Here is a 21,165-nt window from a genome sequence, read left to right as displayed (position 1 = left end):
TCCTAATTAGTCTACAAAACGGATTTAGAAAGCCATTTGAACAATCCGGTCAACTGACAATTTACAAGAACGCAAATTTTTATTAATTACTTTAAAGATATATTTAAATAATGTTGAAATAAACATTAAAACTATCCAGTAATAAGCTCCTTTTCTAATTACACAAAAATATCCTTTTGGCATTTGCACTGATACACACTATAGCGTTCTTGACCGTGACAGTTGAAATGGCAGTTGAAAAGAAAACGAATACGGAGGCACTACAGCTATTTAATAATGTTTTTTTAAATACATTTCTATAATAAAAGATTTATAGTTATTCGAAAACCAGTTCGATTTTGAACAATATAATTTTTTTGAGGTGTCAATATGTTAGCTTGAAAAAAAAATGTTGCTATATTAATTTCTCTTTACTATCATTATTTAATCAGAAGATATATCAATTAACAAGAACTTTTTCACGAAACACGATATTTATTATATTGAATTCATCATGAGATACTATTAGTTTTCTCAGTCTATTTCGATAACCTTAATATACAAAAGGGTGTTCAACTACTTGATATTACAGTGGAAAACATTTTTTTTTACTTATAGGATTAATCCTTCCAGTTTCAAGATTTTTACTTTAAATATTAATCGAAACTATATAATTTCTGTTTCTTATTACAACTAGATTAACATAAGAATTTTTGCTGACACACGTAAAAGTTATATTGTTTTTGTAGTAAACAACGAGTTAAGTACTGAAAAAGAAGAACTCCAAAAACGTGGCGTAATGTCAAAATATTAAGAAGAGGAAAAGTAGTTCTAGAACCATAGACATTTATATTGCGACAGTGTAGAAAGTATATAGCTTTGTTCGTGGGTCAAATCCCGAATCAGTTTAGGACCGATCGCATGCGCACTTTCAAAGATCTTATGAATCGTGAAGGTCATTGTTTTGAAGTTGGAGTGGTAAATAGGTTATGTTTTTGACATTGTATTTTGGTTTACAATCTTTATCGAAATTTTACTTTGTTATTCTAATCGTGATCAATTTACCTTCAGTCTCTGAAGACGATAACTTGGTTATCGAAACGCGCGTCGGACAGTGTATATTGTGAATGTTGGTGTAGTGGTAGTGTAAACAGTGTATTCAGTATGAATATGGTCAACGGTTCCAGAAATTCAAGCTTAGTTACTAATCGTGATTATTTGGAGTTAAATTCGCAACAATAATTTTTTCGCCTAACCTCAAAATATGAGTACCTCTCAAATTTGCTTCCTTTGTTCGAAAGTAAATGTACAGACTAGATGATTTTTATTAAATAACAGTAATAAGATATATAATCACGAAAAAATAAAATATATATATATATATATATATATATATATATATATATATATATATATATATAAAAATTTGCACAATAATTTTAGCTCTTACTAAGAAATCATATTACTTGCAAGAGGTGTACCTAATTGGGGATCTAGCAAAATTATTAACAGTAAATTGCAAGAAAAACGATATTTTAAGTTATGTAGTAGTTTTATTGAAATTAAGAGAGCAAATGGAAAGTCAGTATAACACCCCTCTGCAGTAAACAAAATTGTTATTTAATTTTGGCTAATATCCAAAAAGGTATTGCAAAAAAAACCATATTTACAAAATATTTAAAAGTTCCCGTTTTAAACGGAACCTAATCAATACGATAATTTCTCTATACAAATAAACAGAAATCCGAATTGAAAAAGTTTCATATTTCAATCTGCATTCAACAATTCAAATTTTTCCTTATCACTAACAATACATGTCCGTTTCTCTCTGATATTGCACACCTTATAAACCATATTTTTTTCCTTTCAACAAAAAAAAAAAAAACGTTGATTTACCGCACGGGAAAAATAAATAACAAACCTACCAACTAAAGTACAAACTGTTCCACGTTCATATATTTTAATTATTTCAAAGATTACTGCAAAATTATACCGCAAAATGGAAGACGTTGTTTTACTGCAAAACATATCATTTTGGTAAACCCGGTACAATATTTTTGATGCTCTGGTATACAAAACAATTTTAATGCTTCTTTTCGTTCCAAACGGTGTAATATAATCAATATTAATTTAGAAAAATAATAAAAAACGAAATTATTTTAAGAAAGATGCATGTCTTTTAACCATTTTTACCATTTAAAAAATAAATTGTACAATATAACTTATTTTTTGCAAAAACAGATTCGACTTATTTCCCATTATTTTTTTTTCTCTCTGTTCAGTTTCAAAATGAAATAAGCAAAATTTTCCTCTCTCAAATATCAACTGTTTCCACTTCTATACGATTTATTAAAAAAATTTTGGCACATCCCAGAGAAACTTACAGATTTCCACATCGACTGTAATATTTCAAAACAAAAATAACATAAACTTCAACTTAACTGGGACTCTCTGTCATTTCTTGATCGTTTTTCGATATGGACATACTATCTAATGGCATTGCACGACCCGGAGAAGGACTATCGACGTTTCTAAAATTGTTGAAACTAGGAGAATCGGCACTGGATACGGACTCGGGCGTACCGACTGAACTAAGCGAACCAGGTAAAGATGTGCCTAAATTATTAAAAGTTATAAACAAAAATAAACAACTCGAAAATTCTCATCTTTCTTACCTGTAGTGGTTAGTAGACCCACCCTATCAGCACCGCCTGAATAACTGTAAACTCTTTTGGCTCGCGGACTGAGGTGGAAATCTGTTTTATCATCATCCAATTTTCTTTTAACTCCCAATGGACTGGGACGCAAAACTGGACTAGCACTTCTTCTTATAATGGTTCGAGACCTATTAGAAATTGAAATTTTACCAGAAATAGTAAATGTCAAATTGGAATATTATCATAAGTACCTCGTTGGACTCTGGAAACCAGATCTAGTAGGAGAAGGTGAATTACATATGAAACCACTACCGCATATAGGTAAATTAAGTTGTAGCGGACCCATGCGATTATTATTCTTTGTAGATTCATTACTATCGCTCATAAGACTGAGATCTTCCCAAGATTGTGATATTTGCATTGTATGATGAATTTCGCGTTCGTGCGCCAATTCACGAGTATTACTCGTAACCTCGTGCTCTTCTTGACGAAGCTGATTAATACGAGGTGTTAAACGCGGCCCCAATATCTATATCAACAATAATAAAATGAAAATAACATTTAATAAAACAAATAGAACTACATATAGCATATTATTTAATACATTTCGTTTAATACACCAACTTACAGGTGACCCAGGAACTTGACTAAAACTAGCACTGAACCTTCTAGGTCTCATTTGTGACGCAGAACCGAAAATAAAAGGTTGTTGGTCTCTAAAAAATAGTTACTAAATTTTCCAGACACTTCCCAATTAATATTTTTACGTACCTGTTTGATGTGGGAGAATTAGCAGTAGACATTACGTTCGTGGTTTCATTAATCATGGGGGCACTGGAGCACCTTTTTAACGTACCAGGTCCGCTGCTAGGACCGTCAACGTCCATAGCAACAGAGTGGGATAAATTTGAGGATGACATTCGGGATTAGTATCACCCAATTTTTAGATCTTATACGGAACATTTGATTACTACCGCTAGCCAAAATTGTATAGTCAATTCGAGTTAACAATTTAACTTTTTCAGCACTAATCACTCACACAATTTTTATAAAATATATAAATATATATAATACAAAGCCGCTTCCCGATCACAATTTTACAATAATTTGATAGTTGTCAAATTTGTCAGGTGTCAAATTATACGTCAAAATGGCTACTTTTGTATTTTTTATAAATAACTGTGGATATATGTAAACAGAAAACTGTCAACGTCGTGCCAGAAGATTATCTTAGGTTAAGTTATATTTCTTGTTATTGTTGAAAACCGAAAAGAAATTTTTATAAAAAAATATGGTAATTTTTAATAAAATTATGTATGTGATGTTTTTTAACCGTCCATATTTTTTAGCTTCCTTTGTCGCTACTCAGAACTGCTCAAAATCATCCTATGGTAAGTACTTATTTAGTGTTTTTCCAAAATCGTTTTTATACCAATTTTTTTTTCATTTTAGTTGGTGGAATTAAAAAACGGAGAAACTTACAATGGTCACTTAGTTAGTTGTGATAATTGGATGAATATAAATCTACGAGAAGTTATTTGTACATCTAGGGTAATTCCTTGTTATAAATTTTTCATTTATATTATACAATATTAATATTTCCAGGATGGTGACAAATTTTGGAGGATGCCGGAATGCTATATTCGTGGAAGTACCATAAAATATTTACGTATACCAGACGAAGTTATTGATATGGTTAAAGAAGAAACAATTATTAAAAATAAAGGTAGAAACGATATAAAAGGAGGTAGAGGCGGGCAGAACCAAAGGAATAGACCTGCTGCTAGAGGTATGTCCAAACAAGTTGTATAAAAACTAGTTTTTTTTATATATATATACATTAAAATAAATGATCTAAAGAAATTGTAACCTTCGATAAGGCCGAATTCTTATTTTTACACAGGAAACTTTGGTGGAGCTAAGGGAAACAAACCAGGCGGACAAGGTGGAAGAAACCCTCAGTTTCAAAAACAAAAACCTAAACAATAGAGTATTTTCGATTATAAAGGTTGAAATAACGTTAATTTTAAGAAAAATTGATTAATTTGTGTACACATTTTACTTAAATATATTATGTAACACTTAAAAATGACTTTTTTTTATTAAAAAGGCTGCTCACTATGATATATATCAATACAAGGGGATCAACCAATCAACAACTTATTATCAGTTGAACTAGATATGAATTAATTATGGTTGGATTATTCTTATTTTCTTTTACTTGTATGATTACATAGTTATTGAATATTTTGGAGTGTATTTAGTTAGTTGTATGTTTGTTTCTTAGCTTTTGTATAAAAATTGTCAACAATTTTTGAAAATAAATCATTTCTCTTTCTTTTCATAAAGAAATGGATTATAAAATCAGTGTTATAGGGAAGGAAATAGATTGGCAAATAAAAATTTTCAAGTTTTTGAAATCCGAAATGATGTACCAACTACCTTTACTTTACGTTTTACTCATATCTAGGGTTATAAAACGTGATAACGAAAAATTTCAACATCTTCAGCAGGAAATTGGAATTTTGGTGCTACTGGATATATAGAAAAAAAACAAGAAAGTTTCCCACCATAAAAATAAATTTTATTTGTCATTAACCGGTATAAACATAAAAATAAAATCGTTTTCAACATAGATTAGAAAGATAAATATTATAAACTAAATATAACTTTCAATGCATTGTAAATAAAATATATATTTATGAATAATATAAGGGAACCAACGAAATAAATACTCTATAATAAAAAACCGAAAGCTCCATGTGTCAATTTATATTTTGGTGCACCATTTTAAACCAGTAATAATAAACTAAAAAAAATTATAACAATGTGATAAAAAAATGTTTTTAACAACAACAACAGCAATATTAGAATGTTATTATTCTGGAAGAGCAAAAGGTTAATCAATTGTAAATATCACAGCTGAAATATCCAAATAAGAAGAAAACAGGACAAACTAATGAATAATAACATTATCAATTCAATATTCACTATAATCACGTTTACGATCGACGAACTTTAATAGGTTATGTTATAATTTGTAAGATATCGAATTTTTTAGCAGAGTACTTAACTAATTTACATTGAAGTAAAATATTAAGTTGCGCGTCACAACAATCCTTCAAAAGTATTTATAATATCCCATAACGCATTAAATAATGAAACATATTCTCATAGTTGCAATTTGCTTTACTTGAGTTTCGAAAATTCCGCTAATTCTTTCAACGCTCACTTCGACCTAAATCTTGACAAGCGTCGTCGTGAACATTGACATGAAGTCATGAGTGACGTTCTCGACTACAATCGTGGAACGCATCGATTATGACAAAAAAAAACAGCCATTTTATATATTACAAGATATAAATGTCCACCAAAATAGATTTTAATACTATAATTATGGAGGGTAGAGGTAAGGAGAACCATCTCTGTGCCACACAAAGAATTCTTTACGTTAGAGAGGCGCTACTATAACGAACGAGCTTAAATTTTAAATAAAACGACGACTCTAGTCATTTAAAATTTTTTAACACTGCATATTCAAATAAGACGGACGGAAGACTGAACTGAACAATCATATGATATCTCGCCATTCTGATCAAATTTTGAATTGAGATGGTTCTCCTTACCTCTACCCTCCATACATATAATCATCAATATTATAAACTTAACCTAACTTTCAAAAACGTAATGTTTATTATAATTTTATATAACAGATAATGGATAATCGGTCAATTTTTTCGTACAAATACCTCAGTTTACACCATAGAGTTAATATTAAACATAGAGATAACGAAGTATAGGTTATATTAAAATGATTGATAGATAAAAATAATATTGGTATACACCTCCCTTTATTCTGATTGGATTTGGACCATCATGACGTTTCGAGTGGGCAAAGAACAAGTTTTATTTTAATGGCGAGTAGAGAGAGATAAACCAATGCACTTTCTCTCTTTTCTTATCTATTTTTAATATCAACTTTATGGTTTTAGAATTTATACACAAAAAAAAACATGAAAAATGTTGTTTATTTGTTCAGTTTTACTATTTTGTGTATTTGAATTTCATGTTTTCTTAAATCCTCGCTCGATTTGAATGATCTAAGGCAATAATTACAAATAATCTGTCTGGTTTTAATTTCCATAGTAGGATAATTCGAGCAATTACGCGACAAGTTACTGTGGACCCCTATAAAATGATTTCTTCTACTGATATTCGAATCGAAATTTTCCAAACAATATTCACAAGGGAAATAATTGATGTTTTTGTGTTTAGCCACTTTGTGCTGTTCCAAAACGCCCGATTCGTTGAAGGTTTTCGGACAATAACGACAACTGAATATTTGTGATGGAACGTTTTTAGGTTGATGGAGGCTACGTTTGTGGTGCTCCAATTGTATAGCTTCGTCGAATTTTTTATAGCACACGTAACAGGTGAATGTATGAAAGGCTTCGATATGATAATACCTGCTTAATTCCGTATTGAATTCCTTTGTACAGTGGTTGCAAGGGAAAAAATCGACGTTTTTATGTTTATCATCCGTATGTTGTTGCAACTGACTGATTTCCTTGAAATTTTTCGTGCAATAACGACACGGATACGTATGAGCTTGTTCGTAATGTGAATTTTTAGCCGATTCAGAAGAAAATAGCCTCGAACAAATTTTACAAGAAAAATTGTTTTCAACGGTATTAGATTTGATTGAATGTTTTTGGGTATGTACTAAAATTAAATGTTGTTGCAAATCTTTAGCTTTCTTGAACGATTTATTACATTTCATGCATTCAATTTGTTCATGAACAGCTACCATATGTTGATCCAAGTCTAATTTTTTCTTAAATACCTTATTACAGTCTACGCATAAAAAAATATCAGTATGAACAGCTTTCATGTGTTGTTTTAAATCAATCAAATTCCTGAATATTTTTGAACAAAATGAACAATATTTATTATTATGAATAATTTGTAAATGTAGTTCTTTAGCTTTCAAGTCTGTCAAGATAATTTTGCAAATTTCGCATGTATGAATATTCTCAATATGTTTGTTTAACTCTTGCTCACACTTGAATAACATTTCACAGTGTGTACATTTTATCAGTAGAGTAATACCGTGGACTACTTTCGTATGTTCAAGTTTTCTCTTAATACTTTTGAGATTGCACGTACAGTAGTCGCAGGGAAAATAATCGACATTTTTATGTACATCCTCTTCATGTTTTTGTAACTTTTTTGAGTTAGGGAAATTTAGAGAACAATGCTTACAATTATTTGATGGAGTTAACTTTTCAATACTATGTTTCATTGATATATGCTGCATCAATGCAAATTCGTTTTTAAACTGGTTATCACAAATGAAACAAGCAATCACAGACATTTTGACACTTTTCGAACAGACCTGAATAATTACACTCTATAAACAAATGTATCAATGTTATGTATCAATTGTTAATATACTGCCCGAGATAAATGATTTAGGACAGAGGTTGCTATTATTATCTCCGGCTCTGATAACATATATTATCTGTAAAATAAAAATAATTCAAATTAGAGTTATAGGTATATGTTACACAAAATATATGTTTCCATTTCATATATAATAAGTTTTTATCCGAGGTAAAGAATAATATCACTAAGGATACTTCATTTATACTAATTTACATATTCATTTATATTTTACTAGTAATATTATTGTAGTAATTAAATTATTACCTGAGTTCAATTTCTCTATAAAATGTAACTAAGATAACGCAATTAAATAAAAAATATAACACTTTTAAAACAAAAAAAAAATACAAAATAATAAAGGTAGTTTCAATATGGTCCGGAACTACGAAATTACTAATGATAAGGATTTAATAATGAATTCTTGAAATTTCAAAAGAGCGTTCGTTTGGAAAGATTCCTCATTAAAATGAATGTGAGTATTTATAGATCTATAGAAATGGAACTAATTCACTTCCATTCATAGAACAGAGCTACACCGTTCGCATATACTGCGTTCGACCATGTACATCCTAGGACTCGTACTGTTCGATATCGTTCGGCAATCCACTTTTATTCGATGTTACCGCTCCATTCGCGTTCGGTTATATACATTTTCGAATACTCTGCTTTATTACGAATTGGATTTGACCAGCCAACTCCAATTATATTTGTTTAAGTTTTACGTTTACTGTTCGTCAATTATCATGATCAATCTGTGCAGTCTATGATCATGTAATATAAAACGCTTTTTCCTCCGAACACCATAGCCGAACGCAACTATAGTCTGCTTCGAACGGATATAACTGTCATAGATATTCTCGTTCTGTGGTTTATTTTTTGTCTTTTAGCTTCGAATGTAAATATGGCTCCAAAAAGAACTACAAAATATACGAAATTATTAAACTCAACAAATTACAGTACGCTAGTGTTAAATGACGTTCTTTGTCCAATATGTAGGAGTATATTGATAGAACCAGTGTCTCTTCCTTGTAACCACGATTTTTGTTTAGTTTGCTTCGAAAATACTATGGAAAATGCAAATTTAGTTTGTCCTCTCTGCAGGATGAGAGTTGGATCGTGGTTAAGAAAAACTAAAAAAGAAAATAGTCTAATCAATACAGAACTCTGGAAGTATATTCGAGATAAATTTCCTAAACATGTTAATAACAAGTTGAATGGTATAGATGAAAACATAATTGAAGGTAAAAATTTGTTTTTAGATTATTTGTTTGTTGTATACTATTTAAATTATTTTTCAGAACAAAGAGATATCGTCGTAGCGTATCCCGGAGAAATAAGAAAAGAGTATGAAATACAAAAACAAAAGGAAGATGAAGAACAAAGAAAAAAACGTGAAGCCGAAATCAAAGCCAGTGAAGAATTGATAAAGAAACTAAAAGCAGAGGAGGATTCAAGGAGAGTTATGTTGGAGGAAAAAATGAGATTGGACGAAGCCATAGCTAAAAAATTGGCAGAAGAACTTGCGCCTAAACCCGAATCTACCCCAAAAATCAAACATACCCCCAACAAACTAGGTCCAATGGATAAATTTTTACAAAAAGATAATGGGAATCTTTCTTCAAATCATAACAACTTTGTTAATAAGGAATATACTTGCAGAGTCTTGTGTTTAGATAATAATACAAAACAAACCAATATTCAACATTTCTCGCCCAAAATCCATAAAAAAATTCAACAAATACAAAAAATCGTCGACTTGGATTTGTCTAGTGATAGTAGTGATTGCATAGAATCTGAAATGAGATATTTTAAACCCATAGATCATAGACTTAACCCTCCAACACAGAAGATTTCTCCTATTAAAATAACTCCTAAAAAAATCAAAAGTGATACAAACACAAGGATAGTGTAAGTAAAAACTGTTTTTTATTTTGGAAATTATTACACATTTTCCCTAATCATTATAACTGACTGTGTTTTTTGTATTTATCTTTTTTACAGATCTCCTAGTGGCACCATCAACTTCAATTCAAACATTCTCGAATCTGCATTCGCTAGATTTTCTCTTGATCTCAAAGAATCCTCAGATACTCCAGCCTCAATTGAACTCACATTAACTCCACTTACCTCTAAACGCCCCTCATTAAAACGATCTTTATACATGGTTAATACCGATTGTGCATCAACAGAAAAAAAATTCAAGCCCAACTCGAGTGTTTCTCCAACATTAGATTGTGATATATCTCCGGTGTTTCGTAAAAAATTATTTGGAGAAACTAAAAAATCGGTAACGAGCGTTGAAAATCCATTTTATGGATTTGGTAAAGGGGACGAAAAAGAATCAAAAGTCGACGTTCGAAAGAATGGTTATTCGTTTTCAGATAAGTTGAAAGAAGAACAAGAAAAGGCCGATTTGGAGTTTGCTAAAAGGCTTCAGAAAGAATTCGACAAGGGGCGTTATACGAGGAGTTCTAGAAGTATGCATATTTCCAAGAGGCAAAGCACTCTTGATAAAATGATCAAGAGTACCTACAGGATTAAATGAAACTTTACTAAATTTTTCAGGTAAGTTAATTTACTTTATATTATATAAATACAATTTTCATGATATTAACAATGATTTTTAAATTTATTAATTAGATATACACTAATACACACTTTTCTTTTTTATATTACGATTCAACTAAAGAATTCCAAATTTTATGTGAATAAAATTAATCTTTTTATACTTTTCTCTCGCGCAGAATTTTTTGAATGACTTACTAAATTACAAAACAAACTTGTGAGGTTATGTTTATGGAAATGTAAAACTCCCCCACATAATGACAATCAAGTAACCTAGTAGTACTTTATACATAGAGATGTTTCATTCTAATTTCGAGGTTATGTGTTTGTTTTATTTCGGTGTTTTTTTTTGTGATTCTTAGTGTAGTTCAGTGATTCTTCAATACCTAACCTTTATTTATTGACGAAATTTTACAAGTATGTTGTTATACTTTATCTGTTTTACATAGCTCGAGTAGATAAAAATTACGTAAAATTGAATGAAACTGTTATTGTTGCTAAATTATCTTGATTATAGGTCTACTTGGTATAATTTTCTTATCTTATCTGTCAAACAATTAGAATAAACACTAATATAACCTAGAAATACCAATATTGGTTAGTTGATTATCATTGCTCCCACAATAGGATGAAATTGTTTTATTTAAATTAAATACCTGACTAATTGCGATGATTTTGTACATTTTTTTTCAAATAATTATTTTAATCAATGTTAGAATTTAATGATTTAATTATAATCTGACTTTATTTTTCTTACTGTCATTCTCATTGATAATACAGTGTGTCCAATTAAGTACGTAGAATCGATATTATTGTTAGGAGATTTTTTGTTTCCGTGTACACTGTTTTTACCCAATTTTAGATAAATACACTTTAAAATATTTGTTTATATATTGTAATAATTTGGTGAATACTTCATTTTTTGGATACTAAGTGTACAATTTAAATTAAGACTATCTGAATATTTCTTGTGCCTATGACGTATTTTTTATTTTTAATACGCTGAAATTGTGTGAAAATAACAAGATTTTCGTTATACCACTTTTAAAACTGAGTTATGGTATTATTTTCCATACAAGTATTCATGTAAATTCGTTTATTTTCATGATACGGTTCAAGTAGATTTACATTACGATTTACAAACATAACTCACATTAGGAGTAGGTATATCTGATATTATATATATTTCTAGCACCTCGCCATAGCTAATTATTCGAACAATACCGATTGTACATTTATTTTTTCATGTTTTTTAATCAGATTAAGTCAAAAAAAAATACAGTGTGAGTAAAAAAGTAGGGAGATGTGGATATAGGTATAAATTTTTATTTTATCATTAATAATTACTTTCCAACAGGACCGGCTCAAATAAAATTAATTTATACTAGAAATGTATCAATAACATTATTTTTTATCGTGTACAGGATTATTTATTATTAATAATCCGTCGATTTTATTGTTGTATACAAACACAAAAAAGAATATTTATCGAAATATTTTATTGCCCACTAATTTAATTGTTTTTTTTCTTTTCGTAAGAGGGATTTAAAATTATTTTTCACGTCTCCTCTTTTCATATTAACCATTGATTTGTTTTAAAGTCAATTTCAAGTCATTTGTTAAATAATGCAAAAGAGTATTATGTATTAAAAAATATATATTATAATTAAGCTTTGTTCATATTAGAAGAAGTCACATTGATGTAACTTGATATATCGCTGTGATATGACAGCTGTTGTTTTATTTTTTATTAAAAAATTATGAAAGTTGATAGTTGTTTTAATTATATAAAAAATCTACAATCAACGCCATAAAATAACGGAATTTATCGAAGAAAAACAAATTTCGAATCCAGAATTGGAAAAACCCCTTCGAGTCTATATATTATATACAAAATCGATCATTTTAATGTGAGAACCACTACTTTCACACATCTACCTTCATCGGAACCAGTTTGGCAACATCGCCAGCATATTCCATTCATAAAACAAATTATTATTACCCTTGCTATTCAAGAACTTTTACCCCATTGATTAGGTACAGCTAAATTCTATGGTTTTCTTCTTCTTTTATATAACTGACTGAAGTTAGATATAAAATAACCTCTAAAATATTCGTATAGACACTACAATTTTAATTAAAAAAATATATGAGGTTGTTAAAAAAAAAGTGGAGGAAATGTTTAAATAATATATTAAATACTAATTATATATATATATATATATATATATATATATATATACTATATTATACAGATGATTACCCCCATTGTTGATTTCAGATTTATTTAGACTTGTCAACCTGAAAAATACGTTAGTCAAAAAATCTTTTTAACCTTAAATATAATTCATCAATGTGTCGTTACTTTAAAATGTTTATATAGCTAAAATGAGAAAAAATTCTTTGGACAATCATTTAAAATATTTAATTTTGCAAGTTTTAATACATAAAAAGTTATTGGTTAGTCAGGAAATATTTTGGATTGGAGAATTATTGGGAGAGGATCTTCTACATTGGTTTCTTCAATTTCAACTCGATTTTCTATTACCTGATCTTTAATATTCTGTTCTTCTCCTTCTGATATAAACGATGTAGCAGTTGTTTTGATCGAATCCCAAGCGTTAGTAAAACTTGTGGGTAATTTCGGTAAAGAAGGTAAATCTAACGCAGGATCATCTTTTTTAACTGAAATATTCATTTAAAATGACTAATTTTGTTATACGATATTATTAAACAGTTAATATTACCCCCGTTTACGAAATTATATGTTATAACTGTATATTTTTTAGCTTCAGTCATTCCTACTTTGGAATATTCAGATGCTTCCTTTGGATAGCATACAGCCGACATTCCTAAAGCACCTGTTGTCATATATAATGTTTTTTTAAATAATCCGCCTCTCAGTCCAAATATTAATCCAGTTAAAGCTCCAATACCTATGGCACCAACCTTGGGCAAAGTATTATCTTCTTGTCTTAAATAATTTATAACCCCTAGAATGATTCGTTATTCTATACATAAAAATGATTAATTCGATTCAAACTTTACAATCAAAGTCTTCTTTTCTCTTCTCAAATTGATTTAAGCCGACTCTTTTGTAAGCTTGAGCTTCTGCGTTGATTTCGGTTAATTTTAATCTCACTGTCTTAATAGTTTCTTCCAATTTTGACGGTAACTGTTGTTCTTCAATTGTGTGGGTACGACTCTGTGGGTCTGGAGTGTAAAGAGGTAGTTCACTAGGTCTGCATAGTTTCTGTTCGTTTTCGATATTGGAAACGTTTTTTTCTTTCGCTTCTACAGTTACAGCAGCAAGTGCCACTGGTACGAGACATTTTCTGAATACCTATGTTAGCAATAAAATATATCATTTTGAATTGTATTATTTATAGAAATAGCACTAACCTGATTGTTAAACATGGTTTCTGATGATAGATACTAGTTGTATAAATGAAAAGTTATATAAATAGGGATGAAATAGATACTGGTTACGGTAATTTGACAGACACATCAAAAAAAAAGCACATGACAATTGACAATCATGAAATTGTTTTGCTGCATTAAGTGAAAGATACAAATATTTTATTGATTTTAATTTAACCAAATCGCAAGTCCAATACCAATTCAATATTAGATTCATGTATTGTTGAATTTATACTTGAAAGTAGTAAGTAGAATTGAACTTGACTTACGCGCTCTTCCATATTCGTAACACTTATTGACGGTAACTATACAGTATCTTTTAGTTACTAATACTATTCTCGTAAAGATGTCGCCACAATTAGTTTTTATTAGACAATTACGTATCCATTACAAGGTTTCAGTAAATATTTACATAGGAATTTATTATATTGGAATGGATTTCTAATTGAGTAAAAATGAATTTTGTATTATTTGACGAGTGGAACGTTTCAGGACGTTATATATGCTACTCTCACGAAGATGGCGCCACACATAGTTAATTGAAAAAATAATATTTTGAATAGCCAATTATGTTTAGAGCTAAATATTTCAACTTATCACTTGATTGAAATCATTGTCAGGGACTTGTACTACTTTCTATTATATTGCTAGTATATATGTTGCCTTTTCTATTACCTACGCAACTTCCTCAAAGATGGCGCTGCTAATTATTTCAACAAAAAAACATGAGTGGTTTTCAATTGATAACGTTTCGAAGGATTTGTAATATTATATCGTATCGTTTTAGATATTTAAATTTCTGCTATCTGTTATATTAATCATTTACTGATTAACAAGTCGAACCTTTAGTTACTTCACTCATACTACTCGCACCAAGATGGCGCCACAAAAAATTAATTCATCAAAATATTAATAATTACATTTTGAATTGTTAATTATGTTTGATGATGGATATTACAAAAATATGTTTGGTTTAATATAATCTGTACTGATTCCATTATCCAATGTATTATGTACTTTTTGTCGATATCTATTTCGTGTATGTGTTTTACTGAAGCTACTTTATCAAAGGTGGCGCTACCTATTATTTTTATAAAAAGCTTTATTTTTTCAACAGTAACGTTTCTATGGATTTGGAAAATCATTTTCTCATTAGATATTCAGCAATACATTCGAACTTTCGTCATCTCTTATGTTAATTATTTATATATTGACGAGTCGAAAGTTTCCTTACGTTACTTATGCTAGTCGCTCCGAGATAGCGCCACAAGTTACTGAGTCAATAAAATATCAATTATGTTTTGAATAGTCAAATATGTTAGAAACAAGATATTCTCATATTATATTTCGTGTTATTCCACCTGTACCGGTCTCATTATCATATTAATTATTGATTTGGAGATTTTTTACTTTACTGCTTGCGCCATCTATTATATTGATAATGTACTTTTTGTCAATATCTGTATCGTGTATTTATATTTTTGACGCTACTTCGTCAAAGACGGCGCTGCCAACTATTTTTATAGAAAACTATTATTTTTATACAGTACCGTTTCCATAGATTTTGAAAATTATTTCGTTATTTAATATTGTTGAATATAATTAAACTTTTCGAATTTAATTTAATTTTCGTATGGATATAATTAAATATGAAAAAAAAAAAAAACGTGTAACAATATATTTATTGATATTACATAATACAATTCACGTGAATAATAATACATTTTAATAAGTCATTTTCTTTTTTTTTTTTTTCTATATTATGGTTAGTATTTTCAACATATACTGCCCGACAATAAAAATTTACTTATTACAAAAAACAATTTAAATTATTTATTACATTATACAGTGGTATACAAATATATTTAACAATTTATCGTGTTTTTTCGATAAATATATATCTATATTGATTTTGTATTAATAAAAATCGGTTTTTTAATTATCGATCAATTTTTGTACAAAAATATCGTTACGCACATCGAAGCAGGCAACAGCGAATGACAACACGCAACCTCAATCGTCGATTATTGTCCATGTCCCGACTTGGAATGGACACGTCGGGTGTCATTTATTTCACTACACCACTGATATAGCCACTTTATGTCCGTTATGTACGGCGGGTTGCAGTCTTATGGTGTGTCTCAAAGAAGTAGCAGACGTCGATCTCCTCGAGGAAGTTGTTACGGTCGTGGTGACGATACCCGAAGAGGAAGCCGCCTCGTGACCCAAACAACACGCCGGCATACATAACGACAAACAGTTGGTGAACCAAGTGAACGGCGGCACATTTCTGCACGGATCGAATTTCAAATGTTTAAATATTTTGCCGCATCTACAGAGAAATTGAGAAAAATTGAAAAGCTTTATCTTTTTTTTTGATCGATTCAAATCAAGTCTGTAAAATCGTCTTCGCATAAAATCTCGTTATTCATAATATTCGAAAGTATATTTTTTTTATCGATTCCCGAAAGATTTGTACCGACCCCTGTATACGTAAAACATTCAAAAAAGTACATTTCCAATCGCCCTCGTCCACAATTTTCGAGATCAATTGTTATTCGATCTAAAAGGCTCTGCAATTATCAATTAATCGATTATTTTTCGTTTAATCGATTATTTTTCGTTTAATCGATTATTTTTCGTTTAATCGATTATTTTTCGATTAACCGATTATTTTTCGTTTAATCGATTATTTTTCGATTAATCGATTATTTTTCGATTAATCGATTATTTTTCGTTTAATCGATTATTTTTCGATTAATCGATTATTTTTCGTTTAATCGATTAATCGATTATTTTTCGATTAATCGATTATTTTTCGTTTAATCGATTATTTTTCGTTTAATCGATTATTTTTCGATTAATCGATTATTTTTCGATTAATCGATTATTTTTCGTTTAATCGATTATTTTTCGATTAATCGATTATTTTTCGTTCAATCGATTATTTTTCGATTAATCGATTATTTTGGCCACCCCTATTCGGTATAGGTAACGATTCGCTCACCTCAAATTGCCGCATATGTGCGTAGAAAAGAGACAGTAGATAACTGGATTGGCCGCTGAATTGAGAGGCGCCAAACTCTGAATTAATGTCGCTATAGCGATGTTAGTTTGAGTTTTGGGAATGTGGCCGTAGACTTGAAGCAAGTCGAATATTATATAAGGACTCCAACACACTACGAACACTGTAGATAGAAAAGAGAAGAAAAAAAAAAAAACAATAAATAATCGAATAAAAAATCGATTAAATTTCGAATTGCTTACCGAAAACTATAACGAATGTCATTTTGACGGTTTTTATTTTGGCGCGCGGTATAATACCCCTCGAACTCGCTCTTCGGCAATCGTGATCTTCGTGAAAGTTTCTCGTCGGTATCGTCGTCCTTAGATCTTCACCTAATACGTTGAAAACATAAAAAAACCAATTGTTATACGAGGATGGTACCATAAGTACCATGGATGGGGTAGTTGTGCGTATGTTTCAACTTTGAAGACGCCATTTTGTTTAGAAATATCATCGTTGAAAGAACAATCAAAACGATGGATTGAACCAGACAGAACCGGTTTCATCTACAGATACGGGATAATTTTTATTGGCTATATTGAAATTGTCGTTTCGTCAGTTCTACTTCATACACCCTATTCGCCAGATTTGGCACTTTCGGATTATTTTCTGCTTCCTAATAACTCGATGGTGAAATATTTGTAGTATAAAGTTTGTTATAAAATTTGTTACTTATGGAATCATCCTCGTATATAATTCAAATTGGCACAATTTAATATTACGTATTACCCCGAGGTCGACTGGTCTTTTGTTTGAATCGAGAAGGATATTTTTTCCAGACGGGACCAGGTTGTTTAAGCGAATTAAAAGGTTTACAGGAGAATCGAATGGATAACTTGAAAGGCGCGTATAGAAATTCGTAATTTTGGTAATAATATAGTCTCGATTTTAGAGGATTGTTAAATTCGGTTTTGTAACGCATATAGACAAGTTAGAGATGGGATAAATTATACTAAAAAAAAACGTTTTATTTAATTTCTATTATTTCGAAATTATATTTCGATATGCTTTTCAAGTTTCAATATATTGTGTAATAGATTATATAGATCCAAATCATTTTCAATTAAAAATTTAAAGTTACGCTAAATCATCGAAGTGAAACTGTCAACTGTCAACATTAAAGTGGCTAGAGTCACTCCAGAGCGCCCCGAAAGTGTTTTGCAGTACGGAACTGTCACTTTCACTACACGGAACACTCGAAACGCAACTATCGATACATAAACGAGTACAGAACGAACAACTTTCAGATGTCATCGTCTAGAGAATTATTTTAAAATAATAGTGGTACAAACTTAGCGTAGTACGTCAACAGTTTCGAAATAACAGTTATAAAAATGGAACTCTAATAGAAAACGATTAAATGTTTGAATTAACTTACTTTGACGGATCGGTATGTGACCCATTGGTATCAATAATTTACTTTTAGTCCATATGGTCCATACGATAACGGCGTAGCAGGCGCTGATTATTAATGCCGGTATAACGAACAAAACCAAAGCAACAAGGGTCATGTATACCTTCCATTGCCATTGCAATAAGTCTATCCAACATTGGGGAATATCTGAAGCACGCAATTCCTAATTAGCGAAGAAAATATTTCGTTCTTGCAAGTTAAATTATTGATTTTTTAATGTTGTAAACTCTAGGAGCCGTTTGACATTTCTTGCTTTCTTACTTGACATAACGCGAGTCACTTGTCATTGCATCATGTAACGTCAAACATATTCCTAACCTCAAATTTTATTTTATGAAATTAAAATAACAAAATCAGATTTTTTGCAGCAAGCGCTCGATAAATGTGATAATATTGCGAGTGATAGAATAAATTGCGCATGTTTTTGATCAAGAATTATTGCGTTTTGCATTGCATCGTATTGCTACATGTTAAACGGCCTTGACAATCCTATATAATCCGGTCAGATTAGACAATCGAAGTTACATAAATTTCCATCAAGCTGAAAATCAATAAAATTGTTTAAAATACGATCTAACATAGAATTTGAATGTTCCCCATCGATTCCGTGTATGAAAAAAAAATTATTCAAGGTCAAAGGTCAAAAAATTGAGTTTTTCGCGATTATTAGCGAAACGATGCGGTTTATCATAAAAATACCTTACACAAAAAATGTATATCATAAAATTATCTACAACAAACGTATCAACACTTTTTTTTCTACGAGCCACCGTTTCTGAGATATAGTGATTCAAAAATACAACTCAATATATTTTCAGCAGTAAACTTTTCTTACAACATTGAAATGAACCGAGACTTGTATTTATAAGAAATTATCAATCGTCGAAGATATTGCTAAATTTCGATGATGTTATAGCCATTAAATACGACAGTAAATATTAAACATTATAACTTTTACAACTTTTTGAATTTGAAGTCTTATATCTCAGAAACGGTGGCTCGTAGAAAAAATTGTATTGGTACATTTTTTGTAGATAATTTTATGATTTACAATTTTCGTCTGAGGTATTTTTATAAAAAAACTCACCGTTTTGCTGATAACCGCGAAAAACTCATTTTTTTAACCTTTGACCTTGAATAAAAAATTTTTCCATACACGGAAACGATCAAATTTTATTTTCAAATGTATTTTAAACAATTTCACCGATTTTCATTTGGACGGGAATAATTTATGTAGTTTCACTCTTATTTTTTGATCTAATTTGACCGGACTAATAGTACGTCGAGAAATACGTAGAACGGATATTGCGACGTTGCCAGTGGAGTTATTGAAAAATGAAACAAATTTATTTTAACATATTTTTAATATAAAACTAGGATAAATGTGTAAAATTGTCCGTACGACAAAAAGGAAATCGTAAAAATATGAAATTGGTATCTACGAGTGAAGTTGCAATCCCGTATGATATATAAAGGACGACATAAATATTGATATCCTGCTGAATAAGAAGAGCTGGAGGCAAGAAAGGCGGATTATGTGGGTTAGCCATATATCCAGTTGCAATCAGAATCAAATGTGAAATATTTCCGATTTATCACTACTTTTAAAACACTTTTTTTTTACATGGAAATGTAGTCGTAAAACATTAATGTATTAGACGATTTATCTACGTGTTTTGTACGAGAAAAAATATTAGATTTTCGTAATTTTCGATGTTCGTAATAATTTTTCTAAAGTACATGCTCGGAAAACTAGTTCAAGACTTGTAGTATCAATTCCGGAACGTATCATAATAAAAATAAACTACCCCGAAGTGCACTCGAAAGAATTTACTGTTCAATTCACCGAATAGAAGAAATTAAATCATTCTACACCGAGAAAAACGATATTTTAAAAATACGAATTTGGTATTTACCTTCTATTGGTTTTTCCTCGAAAAGGAATATCGTCGGAAGCGAGAATAGTATACTAACCATCCAAGCTAGTACTACTAACATTCTGGCTCGTTTCCCTAAACGAAAAACATAAAAATCATAAAATATGATGCGATTAGAGGTAAAAGTTTTACTCACAACTTCCGGAGAAGTTCATGGGGTGAGTTATGGCGTCGTATCTATCGATTGAAAGGGCGACAAGCACATACGTTGATGAATAAGTTACTACGGCTTGTAAAAACCTGATGAGTTTACACAAAACGTTTCCGGCGTGCCACGCAACTGTTATCCTCCAAGCTATGTCCGTCGAAACGTTAATTAGACCTACTGATAAATCTAAAAAAACAAAAATTACATGCGTCCGTACCAAAATACATCACTACCAATTTCCAAATTTCGAAAAAAAAGTGAAGGAATAACCGCAAATATGCCCCCCCCCCGTTCTTTGATATTCAATCTGTTTCTTTTTCCGTTGAAAAGTGTGTAACTAAAACTATTTTCGACGAGATATGACGAAATCAGAAGCTTCACCATCGAAAACAAATAAATTCAATTCGATCTGTTTCTTTTTCCGTTGAAAATTGTGTAACTAAAACTATTTTCGACGAGATATGACGAAATCAGAAGCTTCACCATCGAAAACAAATAAATTCAATTCGATCTGTTTCTTTTTCCGTTGAAAA

General features: G+C 30.2%; 6 protein-coding genes across 9 annotated transcripts in view; 2 read left to right on the top strand and 4 right to left on the bottom strand.

Annotated features, from left to right (window-relative positions):
* Positions 1 to 1,512: 1,512 nt before the first annotated feature.
* On the bottom strand, positions 1,513 to 4,351 carry LOC130448955 (PPP2R1A-PPP2R2A-interacting phosphatase regulator 1). The gene is made up of 5 exons (XM_056786572.1): positions 3,408 to 4,351; positions 3,265 to 3,352; positions 2,888 to 3,165; positions 2,655 to 2,824; positions 1,513 to 2,595 (listed from the first exon to the last, which is right to left on the bottom strand). The coding sequence occupies exons 1-5, from the start codon at positions 3,554 to 3,556 to the stop codon at positions 2,417 to 2,419; spliced, it is 864 nt and encodes a 287-aa protein (XP_056642550.1). The 5' UTR covers positions 3,557 to 4,351; the 3' UTR covers positions 1,513 to 2,416.
* LOC130448961 (U6 snRNA-associated Sm-like protein LSm4) lies at positions 3,830 to 4,728 on the top strand. The gene is made up of 5 exons (XM_056786585.1): positions 3,830 to 3,930; positions 3,986 to 4,027; positions 4,089 to 4,187; positions 4,242 to 4,425; positions 4,540 to 4,728. The coding sequence occupies exons 1-5, from the start codon at positions 3,928 to 3,930 to the stop codon at positions 4,623 to 4,625; spliced, it is 414 nt and encodes a 137-aa protein (XP_056642563.1). The 5' UTR covers positions 3,830 to 3,927; the 3' UTR covers positions 4,626 to 4,728.
* A 470-nt stretch (positions 4,729 to 5,198) lies between these two features.
* LOC130448946 (gastrula zinc finger protein XlCGF26.1-like) lies at positions 5,199 to 8,479 on the bottom strand. The gene is made up of 2 exons (XM_056786560.1): positions 8,346 to 8,479; positions 5,199 to 8,157 (listed from the first exon to the last, which is right to left on the bottom strand). Exon 2 carries the CDS (start codon positions 8,008 to 8,010, stop codon positions 6,664 to 6,666), a length of 1,347 nt encoding a protein of 448 aa, XP_056642538.1. The 5' UTR covers positions 8,011 to 8,157; positions 8,346 to 8,479; the 3' UTR covers positions 5,199 to 6,663.
* A 461-nt stretch (positions 8,480 to 8,940) lies between these two features.
* On the top strand, positions 8,941 to 12,732 carry LOC130448921 (E3 ubiquitin-protein ligase RNF169-like). Its single transcript, XM_056786529.1, has 3 exons — positions 8,941 to 9,322; positions 9,380 to 9,989; positions 10,083 to 12,732. The coding sequence occupies exons 1-3, from the start codon at positions 8,983 to 8,985 to the stop codon at positions 10,624 to 10,626; spliced, it is 1,494 nt and encodes a 497-aa protein (XP_056642507.1). The 5' UTR covers positions 8,941 to 8,982; the 3' UTR covers positions 10,627 to 12,732.
* An 89-nt stretch (positions 12,733 to 12,821) lies between these two features.
* Positions 12,822 to 14,318, bottom strand: LOC130448930 (MICOS complex subunit MIC27). Of its 2 annotated transcripts, XM_056786548.1 has the most exons (5): positions 14,049 to 14,307; positions 13,695 to 13,989; positions 13,394 to 13,639; positions 13,195 to 13,331; positions 12,822 to 12,947 (listed from the first exon to the last, which is right to left on the bottom strand). In XM_056786548.1, the coding sequence occupies exons 1-5, from the start codon at positions 14,061 to 14,063 to the stop codon at positions 12,930 to 12,932; spliced, it is 711 nt and encodes a 236-aa protein (XP_056642526.1). In that variant the 5' UTR covers positions 14,064 to 14,307; the 3' UTR covers positions 12,822 to 12,929. The 2 variants fall into 2 exon arrangements, with proteins under 2 accessions (XP_056642526.1, XP_056642518.1); XM_056786540.1 differs by lacking the exon at positions 12,822 to 12,947 and having other exon boundaries at positions 13,049 to 13,331; positions 14,049 to 14,318.
* Positions 14,319 to 15,731: 1,413 nt separating this feature from the next.
* LOC130448899 (cardioacceleratory peptide receptor-like) overlaps positions 15,732 to 21,165 on the bottom strand; it is a 46,374-nt gene continuing 40,940 nt past the window's right edge. Inside the window, exons 4-9 of one of the 3 annotated variants that reach the window (XM_056786489.1) lie at positions 20,621 to 20,818; positions 20,464 to 20,559; positions 18,512 to 18,694; positions 17,334 to 17,465; positions 17,074 to 17,254; positions 15,732 to 16,398 (exon numbers count right to left, since the gene is read on the bottom strand). In XM_056786489.1, the coding sequence (XP_056642467.1) occupies positions 16,143 to 16,398; positions 17,074 to 17,254; positions 17,334 to 17,465; positions 18,512 to 18,694; positions 20,464 to 20,559; positions 20,621 to 20,818 (1,046 nt within the window). In that variant the 3' untranslated portion in view covers positions 15,732 to 16,142. The remainder of the gene's footprint in view (positions 16,399 to 17,073; positions 17,255 to 17,333; positions 17,466 to 18,511; positions 18,695 to 20,463; positions 20,560 to 20,620; positions 20,819 to 21,165) is intronic. The other 2 variants (XM_056786497.1, XM_056786508.1) reach the window with 2 other exon arrangements.

The sequence above is a fragment of the Diorhabda sublineata genome, chromosome 1, assembly GCF_026230105.1.
Source record: "Diorhabda sublineata isolate icDioSubl1.1 chromosome 1, icDioSubl1.1, whole genome shotgun sequence".
Classification (NCBI taxonomy): Eukaryota; Metazoa; Arthropoda; class Insecta; order Coleoptera; family Chrysomelidae; genus Diorhabda; species Diorhabda sublineata.
The sequence above is the reverse complement of the archived record's forward strand: the minus strand, read 5'-3'. Positions and strand labels throughout refer to the sequence as shown.

Excerpts from the sequence above, each read along its gene's own strand:
- LOC130448946 (XM_056786560.1), bottom strand. The coding sequence starts at position 8,010 with ATGTCTGTGATTGCTTGTTTCATTTGTGATAACCAGTTTAAAAACGAA.
- LOC130448961 (XM_056786585.1), top strand. Across the intron at positions 4,028-4,088 it reads CTGCTCAAAATCATCCTATG|TTGGTGGAATTAAAAAACGG; the intron begins GTAAGTACTTAT and ends TTTTCATTTTAG. Across the intron at positions 4,426-4,539 it reads GAATAGACCTGCTGCTAGAG|GAAACTTTGGTGGAGCTAAG; the intron begins GTATGTCCAAAC and ends ATTTTTACACAG.
- LOC130448930 (XM_056786540.1), bottom strand. Across the intron at positions 13,640-13,694 it reads GAGAAAAGAAGACTTTGATT|GGGTTATAAATTATTTAAGA; the intron begins GTAAAGTTTGAA and ends GAATCATTCTAG. Across the intron at positions 13,332-13,393 it reads ATATAATTTCGTAAACGGGG|TTAAAAAAGATGATCCTGCG; the intron begins GTAATATTAACT and ends TGAATATTTCAG.
- LOC130448921 (XM_056786529.1), top strand. The coding sequence starts at position 8,983 with ATGGCTCCAAAAAGAACTACAAAATATACGAAATTATTAAACTCAACA. Across the intron at positions 9,323-9,379 it reads AGATGAAAACATAATTGAAG|AACAAAGAGATATCGTCGTA; the intron begins GTAAAAATTTGT and ends ATTATTTTTCAG. Across the intron at positions 9,990-10,082 it reads GATACAAACACAAGGATAGT|ATCTCCTAGTGGCACCATCA; the intron begins GTAAGTAAAAAC and ends TCTTTTTTACAG.
- LOC130448955 (XM_056786572.1), bottom strand. The coding sequence starts at position 3,556 with ATGTCATCCTCAAATTTATCCCACTCTGTTGCTATGGACGTTGACGGT. Across the intron at positions 3,353-3,407 it reads AATTCTCCCACATCAAACAG|AGACCAACAACCTTTTATTT; the intron begins GTACGTAAAAAT and ends ACTATTTTTTAG. Across the intron at positions 3,166-3,264 it reads GTCAAGTTCCTGGGTCACCT|ATATTGGGGCCGCGTTTAAC; the intron begins GTAAGTTGGTGT and ends TTGTTGATATAG.